The sequence below is a fragment of the Nicotiana tomentosiformis genome, chromosome 8 (genome assembly GCF_000390325.3).
Source record: "Nicotiana tomentosiformis chromosome 8, ASM39032v3, whole genome shotgun sequence".
Lineage (NCBI taxonomy): Eukaryota > Viridiplantae > Streptophyta > Magnoliopsida > Solanales > Solanaceae > Nicotiana > Nicotiana tomentosiformis.
The window spans coordinates 13,171,854-13,183,535 of record NC_090819.1 but is presented as its reverse complement, the minus strand read 5'-3'; the positions used below and the strand labels follow the sequence as shown (position 1 = coordinate 13,183,535).

At 38.7% G+C, this 11,682-nt stretch overlaps 2 protein-coding genes across 2 annotated transcripts; both read left to right on the top strand.

Annotated features, from left to right (window-relative positions):
• Positions 1-5,671: 5,671 nt before the first annotated feature.
• Positions 5,672-6,265, top strand: LOC138897078 (uncharacterized). Its single transcript, XM_070183033.1, has one exon. The coding sequence runs from the start codon at positions 5,672-5,674 to the stop codon at positions 6,263-6,265; it is 594 nt and encodes a 197-aa protein (XP_070039134.1).
• Positions 6,266-6,765: 500 nt separating this feature from the next.
• Positions 6,766-7,200, top strand: LOC138897077 (secreted RxLR effector protein 78-like). Its single transcript, XM_070183032.1, has one exon. It carries the CDS (start codon positions 6,766-6,768, stop codon positions 7,198-7,200), a length of 435 nt encoding a protein of 144 aa, XP_070039133.1.
• The last annotated feature ends 4,482 nt before the right edge of the window (positions 7,201-11,682 follow it).

Sequence of the window (11,682 nt, the reverse complement as noted above, 5' to 3'; positions counted from 1 at the left end):
GCTGGCTCGGCATATGAGCTTTAATAGTCCCCTTTGGAAGATTCAGGGAATGTATAGGCAGTGAAGGTGATTGATGGTGAACTGACGGAACTCGGTCTTGTTCACTAAATAACGAAGGAGGATCACGGTCCCCCACAGAGACGAGTGGATTTGATCGAGGCATACTTCGTATCTCTTGCAGAAATCCAAGATAAGCGGGTCCACCAGGCCCAACGTGAAGGGATAAGTATAAACAATTAGATAACCCTCCATGTGGGTAGTGATGGCGTCTGCAGGCCCAGGGAATACTACATCCTTACCCGCCCAATTACAATCCTCTCGGACCGCGGGGAGGAAATCTTCGGTAATGGAGCATATATATCTTGATACTCCCTCACATCGGCCCTGCACCGACGAGGGCTTCCCAACCTTAAAGTCATCGGCAACCGAACAACCCCTGGGAATGAACATTTTCAAGGGAGGCTCGGTAGTCGGTTCATTGGTAGTCACGTCAGCACCGGACCTCTCGAGGACGACCACATCGGGAGTAGTCTCATCGACTTTAGTGGTCGGTTGTGAAGAAGAAGAAGCGACTTTTTGGGGAACAGATTTGAAAGTGTTAGCCATTATTATCTAGAAAAAGCTTGAAAAATACGAAGAGAGGATGAAAGATGAAAAGTCAAGTACGCTGATATGGGTAGAAAGTAAGTAAAAACTTGCAACTTACTAAGAAGTTTTGAAGAACGGAGGTGAAAATATTCGAGTGTGAAGAAGGGTAGTGATATCCTGAAAACTCGAAGGTAGAAGCTTGATCAAAAGGTACAAAATGAACAAAGGAGGAAAGTATATATATAGGTTTCGCACCGTTTTGCATTTAGGGATGACCTGTCGATGGCTGACACGTGATTGAAGACATAATGACACGACTCACAGGATGTTTTGGATTCTTTGTCATTTCTGTCATGGCGTATTGAAGAAGGAATCGAAGTGCATATGTCGTTTTCATAAACTCACTCTACGAGAAACGAGAGGACTATTTGTATACGGGTAAAACCGAGCCCTTTGGATGCCTCGGTTCCCGATAAAGTAAACGGAGTAGAGATGTGACTGTAAGGAACAAGAATCGGGACAAAGAGCCCCTCGAGTCGGGGTCCGAGCAATACATTTGCCCTCAAAAGAATCGGGGCCACGTCCTCCAGGTCCGATTCGAACCCCAAAACTTCGAAAAGTGTTACCAGATAATCGAGCACTACAAAACAAGGGTCGTGATATCCATGCCCAGTCGGATGTTACAGGGTGAATCCCGTCACGTATCAGCAGAAAATCAGTGATTAGTAAAACGAAAGATTTTTACCTCTTTTGGAATTATACTTAAGGTAAAACTCCCCTACTATAGAAAGGGGAGTCTAGCTATTCATTAGGCATCATTGTAATACGCATATCAAGAAAATATACTCTTATTTTCTCTATTATTCAATGTTCTTACTTTTGTTCATTAGTTCTTCATTATCGTGAGCCCGGGATCGAAGGCAGGCATTTTATTAAAGTTGTTACTGAGTCCGGGATCACTCCCCTTAATTGGTTTGACAATTTATTACTTCTTTATTTGTTTAATCTAACGTAATTTATCATTTGTATTGAATTAATCCGCATATCCTGAAAATCAGAGACGGATCCAGGATTCAGAGGTTACGGGTGCCACTACTTTATGCATACAGTATATTCAGGGGCAGATATACATAACATCAAGCGGTGTCATGGGACACCGCTCTGCCGATTATTTTTACCGCCGATTAAAATAAAAATATTGAGTATAAATATAAAAATTAAAATTGTTTGTCACTATAGTAATTTGTTTGGTTCACTTTTTCAAAACGTTGACACCACTTATGAAAATTTATGTGTACACCACAAAGTATACCTACAACTAGCTATAAAGACTGAATAGGAAGGATTGGCCGTTTTAGATAGTTTATGGTAAACTCGAATAGGTCGATCATTCACAAAGAAATAAGTTCGGTTTAGATTTAGTATTTTTATACTTAATTTATATATATATATATATATATATATATATATATATATATATATATATATATATATGTATATATATATGTTTATTTTTTTTAAAAAAAAGAGAAAATTCATGAAAGAGTGCCTCCATTTAAAAACTTTTCTTAAAGAGTAACTTAATACTATATATTCTTTATTTGACTAGATTAATTTACCTTTATTATTCTTGGGTTAAATTTTCCATATTAATTGTTGAGTTATATGACAATTATTTTAAAGGAAAATCTTTAACGTTCAACCTATGATAATCAACTATTAATCAAGTTTTTTTTTTTTCAAAAGCCAATAAAAATACGGTTCAAATTACATTCTAATATATAAATTAATATTGTGTCATAAAATAAGTTCAATGCTAACTAAATCAATTCAAATTACCTATCGCAAAAAGTTGCTCGTGAGGTAAGGTATAAAGATAGAAAATAGAAACAAAATGAAGATTAATATACAAAAGTTTAAAAAATAAAGAAGAAGAAGAAGAAGAAGAAGAAGAAGAAGAAGAAGAGAGAAAGAGAGAGAGAGAGAGAGAGAGAGAGAGAAATTAGCAAATATAAGGAAGAAACAAGGAAAAGAAAACAAAGAAAAAAAAGGATTTTTTCATAATTACTTATGGATTCATAAAATATTTCATAATCCACAACTAATAATAGAATAACATATTCTACAACAAAATATATAAAAGTATACGCTAAAAATATGATAGATTCCCTATTATAGGGGAATTCCATTTTGCAACCCATAATTAATCCCTAAAAATTCTCCATCGTATATATTATACTGTGTATAGTATATTTGTTAATGATATTTCTTTCTTTTTAGTTCAATGTCTGTAATATATATCGTATATTATATATATATATATATATATATATATATATATATATATATATATATATATATATGTATATATGATTTACAATACATTAACATTATACAGAAAACTTGGGGGAGACGAACCCATTTCGCTAATGGAGAGATGAAGAAGCAAACAATTGGGGGAAGCCTTGGTGTATAGGGGTTCCAATAGAGAGAGGATAAAAATCTTGTAACGTTTAAAACCGAAAGGCAAGTAAGTGGATATGCTTTGATCGTATTATTGACTAAAGGGATAGATACGTTAAGTGAGAAAGAATCAGAAAGAGATATCATTTTTAAGTGAGCGAGAATCGCAAGGTAAAGATTTTAGGATCGAAAAGTTATACATAATTTAATTAAAAAGGTAAGATTTTAAAATAAATTGTACTAAAAGTAATTTTGTAAAAGCAGTTGTAGGGAATATAAATAAGACTTTAAAAGATTCTATTATATGTAAATTCTTAAAAAATATTTATACAATAAGTCATTTATTTAAAATTATTTGTGTAAATAACATCACTTTTGATTTATTTTAAAAATAGCAAATTCATTTACGCTTCTAACACATTAAACCCTTAGACATTAAATGACTAACAAATTTTAAAATCACTTATCCACAAATTAGGGGATCAGTTAATACTTTCTCTCTTATACTAGTAACCATTTCTATTTTTTTCCTCCAATATTCATCCATATCTCTTGGTTTTAGTATTCTATCAAAGTTTCTCCACACTCCTTCTAGACACCACCACCCTTTTTTCTCTGATCGTAGTTAAAATTCGCCAAAATTATTACAAAATCAAAGTTTCTCGCAAAGCTTTTAGAGAGAAAATAAGGCACTTGCATAAATTATGAATTATACCATAAATATATTATTGGTATATTTGTGTGTCTGAATACCATTTGGTGGTGACTTATTTTACCGTACATGTTCATTAGAATATCTGTGTGTGTATTTTTCAGAATCAGAAGGTTTTATCGGTGTAAATTTTTAAATTTATACATGTTTATACAAGTTATAAAGTGATTATATCCTAGATGGATAGAGTGTTTTTTTTTTTCGTAGCATAATTCAATATTTTAAATTTATACAATATTTTGGATCTGTATTTATTTCAACTCACATACATATACAATGTTACTGATCAACGACCAATTTATTGTCATCCTCTCTCCCAAGCGTTCCCTTCTCGTTAACGGTTATATAACGGTAACAAAACCAGCGACCAATTCAGTCGCCGGTGACTACCCTCCGCCCAGGTAAGTCCCCTCTCTCTCCACTCTCCTCCTCATCAGCCCACACCCCTCATCCCTCTCTTCCCTATCTCTCTCACCCCGCTTCTCCTCTTTCCCGTCTTGTCTTCTCCATCTCTCGCTGTCGGCGAGACGCCGGCGACATCTCTCTAATCTTCTACACTCTTTCGGTCGTCCTCTTGCCCCCCGTTTCACTTGTCCAGCCCCGTGTGCGCTCTTTCACTCCATAGTGAACAAGACAGCAGACTCCGGCGAGATACGGACCGGTCGCCGGCGAGTGGGAACAACCACAACCAGATTTCAGGCCTGTTTGCGAAGCCGTGGTCACATGCAAACCAGACCCGTCTGCAAGCCAAGTGATTCATTACTCATCAACTCCGGCCAGTTCTTCGACTACCACTATCGGCCCCACCGTCTCCGTCGACGATACCAGGTTATATGCTTATGTCTCATTACACTTTGTCGTAGATACACTTTGTTTAAATTTGTTTCATTGTTCGTAGTTTGTTCTATACTGGTATTGTGCTATAGCCGTGGTTTATTTGCTTAGCTCATTTTATTGTTTGACTCACCTGTACTGTTTAGATCTTTTGTATTTTCTCTCAGACCTATTAGCACTGTCTAGGGTATTTAGTTGCACATATCTTGCTGATCCTGTATTTTTAATTTATAATTAGTTAAATTGTTATCGATTTAGTCCATATTTTTTTATTCACCATATTAGTGTGCATGTAGTTGCAACTTGTCTTCTAATTTGGGCTATTGCCTTGTGTGTGTTAGTGATTCCCCTTAGTCTGCCTACGTATAGTGGCTGTGGTCTGGGATGGTCGAGTGAGTTCATGTCCTCGGGGGATCAGGAGGTAGGGCGGGGGTTGGGGGGCGGGGAGGCAAGGGAGGTAAAGGGAACAAGGGTATTCACTGGTTGAGAATTGGGTCATGAAATGTAGGTTCATTGACGGGTAAGTCTATAGAGTTAGCAAAGATCCTCCAGAAGAGGAGGGTCAATATAGCTTGTGTCCAAGAGACAAGGTGGGTAGGGGCGAGGGCGAGGGACGCAGATGGGTATAAACTTTGGTACTCAGCAGTCCAGAAGGGTAAGAATGGAGTAGGTATCTTGGTGGATAGGGAACTTAGAGAGCCTGTGATTGAGGTTAGATGAGTGAATGATAGATTGATGATTATTAAGTTGGTGGTTGGAAGGTGCACCCTAAACATCACTAGCGCCTATGCGCCGCATGCGGACCTAGATGAGGAAGTTAAACGGCATTTTTGGGAGGGGTTGGATGAGATTGTGCGCCAGGTTCCGCCTGCTGATAAACTATTCATATGAGGGGATTTCAATGGTCGTATTGGGTCGACTGCATGTGGGTATGGCGAGATGCATGGAGGCTTCGGTTTTTGGTAGAGGAACGGAGGAGGTACCTTGTTGTTGGACTTCGCTAAGAATTTTGGGTTGGTAATTGCGAACTCTACCTTTCCGAAGAGGGAGGAGCGCTTGGTTACTTTTAAAAATATGGTGGCGAAGACTCAGATTGACTATCTCCTCCTCAGGAGGTGTGACAGAGGGTTGTGCAAGGATTGCAAGGTGATTCTAGGTGAGATACTCGCGACGCAGCATGTTCTCTCGGTAATGGGCATTGGTATTATGTTGAAGAGGAGGAAAAGGTTTGCTCGAGGAAGACCGAGAATCAGGTGGGGAGCCTTAACTAAGAATAAAGCCCAAGAGTTGGAGGGGTGGTTATCGACTATGGGAGCTTGGAGGAGCAGTGGTGACACGAGCACTATATGGTCAACGACAACAGACTGTATAAGGGAGGCTGCGAGAGAGGTGTTAGGGGTCTCGACGGGTATCGCTGGCGGGCACAAAGGAGACCGGTGGTGGAATGAAGTGGTCCAGGGTAAAGTGGAAGCGAAGAAAGCGGCGTACCTGAAGTTAGTGGAGAGCATAGGTGAGGATGAGAGGCGTGCGTGCATAGAGAGGTATAAGGTAGCTAGGAAGGAAGCTAACTTGGTGGTCATGGAGGCTAAGACTGCAGCTTATGGTCGTATGTACGAGGAACTAGGGGGAAAAGTGAAGAGAAGAAGCTATTCCGGCTGGCTAAATTGACATAGAGGAAGGCTCGGGATTTGGACCAAGTGAGATGCATCAAGGACGACGATGGTAGAGTATTGATGGGAGATTCCCATGTTAAGAAGAGATGCCAGACTTACTTTCACAAACTTCTGAATGAAGAAGGGGATCAGGATATCGTGCTAGGTGAATTGGAGCATTCCGAGAGTCACCGTGACTTTGGGTACTGGAAGCGCATCAAAGTGTAGGAGGTCGTGGGAGCTATGAGTAAGATGAGTAGGGGCAGAGCGATAGGGCCTGACGAGATTCTGGTGGAATTTTGGAAGTGTGCGGGGAGAGCAGGTTTGGAGTGGTTGACTGGGTTGTTCAATGTTATATTTAAGGCGAAGAGGATGCCGGATAAATAGAGGTGGAGTACGGTGGTTATATTGTATAAGAACAAAGGTGATATCCAGAGTTGTAATAATTATAGGGGTATCAAATTACTAAGTCATACCATAAAAGTGCGGGAGAGGGTGGTTAAAGCGAGGGTGAGGATGTCAGTGTCTGTTTCCGACAATCAGTTTGGGTTCATGCCGGGTTATTCTACTACAGAAGCTATACACCTTGTTAGGCGGTTGGTGGAACAGTACAGATATAGGAAGAAGGACCTGCACATATTTTTTATTGACCTAGAGAAAGCATATGACAAGGTTCCTAGAGAAGTTCTCTGGAGATGTTTGGAGGCAAAAGGTGTATCGGTTCCTTACATTATGGCAATTAAGGACGTGTATGATAGGGCTAAGACACGGGTAAGGACAGTAGGAGGCGACTCTGAGCATTTTCCGATTGTTATGGGGCTACATCAAGGCTCTGCGCTCAGTCCGTTCCTATTCGCCCTTGTGTTGGACGCGTTAACAAACCATATTCAAGCGGAGGTGCCATGGTGCATGCTCTTCGCCGATGACATAGTTTTGATTGATGAAATGTGAGCCGGTGTTAACGAGAGGCTAGAGGTTTGGAGATAGGCTCTTGAGTCTAAGTGTTTCAAGCTGAGCAGGACGAAGACGGAATACCTAGAGTGTAAGTTCAGCACTGAGCCGGGGGAAGTGGACGTGCATGTGAGGCATGACTCACAGGTCATCCCAAGTAGAGGCAGCTTCAAGTACCTTGGGTCAGTTATCCAAGGGGAAGAGGGGATATCGACGAGGATGTCACACACCGTATTGGGGTAGGATGGATGAAGTGGATGTTAGCATCTGGAATCCTGTGTGACAAGAAAGTGCCACCGATACTCAAAGGTAAGTTCTATAAAGCGGTGGTTAGACCGTCCATGATGTACGAGGCTGAGTGTTGGGCTGTTAAGAACTCACATATACAGAAAATGAGAGTAGCAAAAATGAGAATGTTGAGGTGGATGTGCGGGCACACTAGGATGGATAAGATCAGGAATGTTGATATTCAGGAGAAGGTGTGCGTGGCTCCCATTGATGAAAAGATACGGGAAGTGAGGCTCAGATGGTTCGGGCATGTATAGAGGAGGAGCCTAGATGCCCTGTAAGGAGGTGTGAGCGGCTGGTTGTGGAGGGCAAGAGAAGAGATAGAAGGCGGCCGAAGAAGTATTGGGGAGAGGTGATCAGGCAGGACATGGCGAGACTTCAGATTTCCGAGGACATGGCACTTGCTAGGAAGATGTGGAGGTCGAGTATTAGCGTTGTAGGTTAGGAGGTAGTTGAGTCTTGTCTTATTTCGTACCGTTGTGAGATTAGTCTGGTAGAGTTTTTTTCTAAGCTAGCTAGTGGCAATGTCGTGTCTTACTATTTTGCGTTTCAGTGTCGGACCTATTTACTAACTATCATTTTTGTTTTTTGCTTTGCATCTTTCTTCTGGATTTCATATTGTTCCTATTTTTCCTATGATTTCTGTGGTGATACTGATATTGTCTTTTTTTGTCTTTTTGTCCTCTTGAGTCGAGGGTCTTTCGGAAATAGCCTCTCTACCTCTTCGGGGTAGGGGTAAGGTCTGCGTACACACTACCTTCCCCAGACCCCTCTAGTGGGATTTCACTGGATTGTTATTGTTGTTGTTGTATACATATACAATGTATATATAGGGTATAATCAGCACCTCATAGAGTTTTGAATATGAAAGATACAAAGCAAAACAAAAAATGTAACTTTATATACCATATATACTCCTAGTATAATTCATAATTAAACATGCCTAAATCAGCAGTATAACTTTAATATCTTTGTGAAAGGAAATGAATCCTTGTGGGAGTATAACTCCTTTGGGACCTACGGTTTTCATGGGGTCTAAAGATATAGTGGACTCAGATTGAGAAACTCACGTACCCAACTTTTATTTTCATTCACGTGATTTTAGTTAAGATTTAAAGGTTTCTTTTAATGATCGTAATATGTTAACTGCCATGTTTGTAAATCAACTAATACTGCTAGAGTTCTTTAATTTTTTCTAAAATCTTGCCCATTTATGTTTTTTTCCCAAAAACAAAAGGTGGGGCCTTCGGGCCCAATTGAGAATAAAGGAAAATCTCAAAAAGTTGGGAAAGGAATCAGGAAAAAAAAGGTATAAAGCAAAGGCATTGCTATAATCGAAGTTGAATTCGTGAGGACACAACAAGAGGCTTAAGAATGGACGCTGAACCACTGGCACCTGTGTCAACTTCGTGTATTTGGGGTGCCGCTACTTTTATGTATTCCGTTTTCACAGATATCTCACCTAAATAGTAAGAGCGATCGGGTTGCGTGACACCCCTACCTAATAAGGTAGATCTAACCCTACTTAAAATCACATATAAATTTAATTATTATTCATTTTTGTAGAGTAAACAGGTTCAAACGAAAACAAACAGTTGATAGATCTGCTTCGGAAAATTTAGTCCACATGTATATGTGAATCATTTATGTCAAAAGCAAAGCTGTAACTTTGATTTCTATTTCGAGATACTACTTTACTGTTCCGAATTATTCACAATAAATGATTTTTTGGTATTTTTTTATTGTTCAAAATAAGTGATTTTTTCAGATTTCAAGAATGAATTAATTTTTTTTTTTAACTTGGAGTAAATAGTATTGGAGTATGTGTTATGAGTACTTATGTGAAGAGATAGTATACATTAATATGGTCAATTTCATTGCTAATTAATGATAAAAAATAAATTTTTTAATCTCTGTGAAAACAACTAAAAAAAAAATAAATTATTAGGGATCGGAAGGAGTAATTGAGGCTTTTTATGTCGTTCGTCCAATTAATTAGTTGCTTATATAGCCCCACTCGTTTCTGCTGTCTTTCAACCATTCTATCAGTGCTATAATTATGTATGGTTTTGTCTTTAAGCGTCAGCAAAAATCACCGAGGGCCTGGTTTTGCTGGTGTGGCATGTGATGAATGCAAACTATGATAACTTAAGAATGGTCCCTCTAATTAAGTCATTGGCTTGCACCTTCTTTATGAACTCGAGATTTTAATCTCTTTATAATATATAAATATTTAATAAATTTTTTAAGGCAAATACGAGGTTTGTGTTAGAAAATAGCAGAATATGGGACAATATAATTAGACTTTGATAGTGTAGTCACCGTCTTTAAGGAATTTAAGCCTCCCACTTTCGTTGCTGCAAGAGTTATGACAGTATTCCTCCAGGATTCTACAAAGCATATGAAATTCGAGTATCAGCAATTAACTCGAATTTTTACTAGAACAAACTTTGTGAATTGTAGATAGCAGAAAGAGAAGAAGATGAAAAACTGTTGCTTTTCTAATGATATTCGTTTTGGAGAGGAATGGGGTATTTATAAACCCTTTTAGATGTCTGTTAGAATATAATTAACAGACTCAACATTTGCCAACATGCACCTTTTTAAAACCAATAGTCATATTTTCAAAATTAGTAAACTGTTACAACGTTTTAATAATTTAAAAATATTTTTATTAAATAACAAAATTAATAAGTGCCCCAAGTGTCTAATCTTGACTATTAATAATATAGTCAAATTCTAGTTTCTCTCCAAAACACCTTCAAACTATTCAAACCATATAAGATAAAGAAGTGCTTTTAAATACTTCTTTCTTTTTCCAATGAGGGACAAAAGAACCTCTTATCAAATACTCCCATCAAACACTAACTAATATAACAGTTTAAACCAAAACTACTAGATTTTGCAAACCCGCTACCGGTACTCTAGCTCTGCCCCTGCCTTGTTTGCATGATGATCACAAGAGTTTAAATTGTATGCCACGCCGACGTAAAATTTATTTATATAATTAGGTCACGTAAAAAGTAATTACAAGTAACTGTATTAAATAACATTTGTTGAATAACTTAGAATAAATGATAAATAATCTACTATGACAAGTTAAATTGTATTATTTATGGTATAAAAAATTATTATGTTGCCGCTATATACAATATAAATTAATCCTTACCAGGATATTTTATGGAACAATACTTTTTCTCGTGTTATGCTTTTATCTTTCATAGTGTAACATGATCCATAACTACGCGTGGTCTAGTCCACCAAGCAATGTTGAATCCTGGTCAAGCATAGTATAATCTAACATACACAAGTCTCCAAGTGGTTCACTAGGTTATTTAATGTCACTTTTAGAACGAAAAAGATGCCCGAATAGTAAAGGTGAGCACGATAGTTCCTGTATACAAGAACAAGGGTGATATGCAAAATTGCAATAACTATCGAGGTATCAAGCTTCTTATCCATACTATGAAAGTCTGGGAGAGAGTGGTAGAGCTAAGTATGAGGAAGAGAGTGTCTATTTCCGAGAACCAGTTTGGGTTTATGCCAGAGCGTTCGACTACAGAAGTCATCCACCTTGTTAGGAGATTGATGGAGCAGTATAGGGAGAGAAAGAAGGACTTGTATATGCTTAGAAAAGGCGTACAATAAAGTTCCGAGGGAGGTTTTGTGGAGACACTTGGAGGCTAGAGGTGTACATGTTGCCTACGCTAGTTTGATTAAGGACATGTATGATGGAGTAAAGACTCCAGTGAGGACGGTGAGTGGGGACTTAGACCATTTTTCGGTTATGATGGGGTTGCATAAGGGGTCGGCACTCAGCCCTTTTTGTTTGCTCTGGTGATGGACGTACAGACGCGCCACATTCAAGGGGAGGTGCCGTGGTGCATACTATTTGCAGACGATATTGTATTGATTGACGAGACGCGAGACAGTGTGAACGCGTAATTAGAGGTATGGAGGTAGACCCTGGAATCTAAAGGTTTTAAGTTGAGCAGGACTAAGACAGAATACTTGGAGTGTAAGTTAAGTGGCGAGACTCAAGGGGAGGTGAGACTGGACTCGCAGGTCATCCCTGGGAGAGGGAGTTTTAAGTACCTTGGGTCTATTATTCAGGGGGATGGGCAGATTGATGAATATGTCACACATCGTATTGGGGTGGGATGGATGAAATGGAGATTCGCTTTCGGTGTTTTA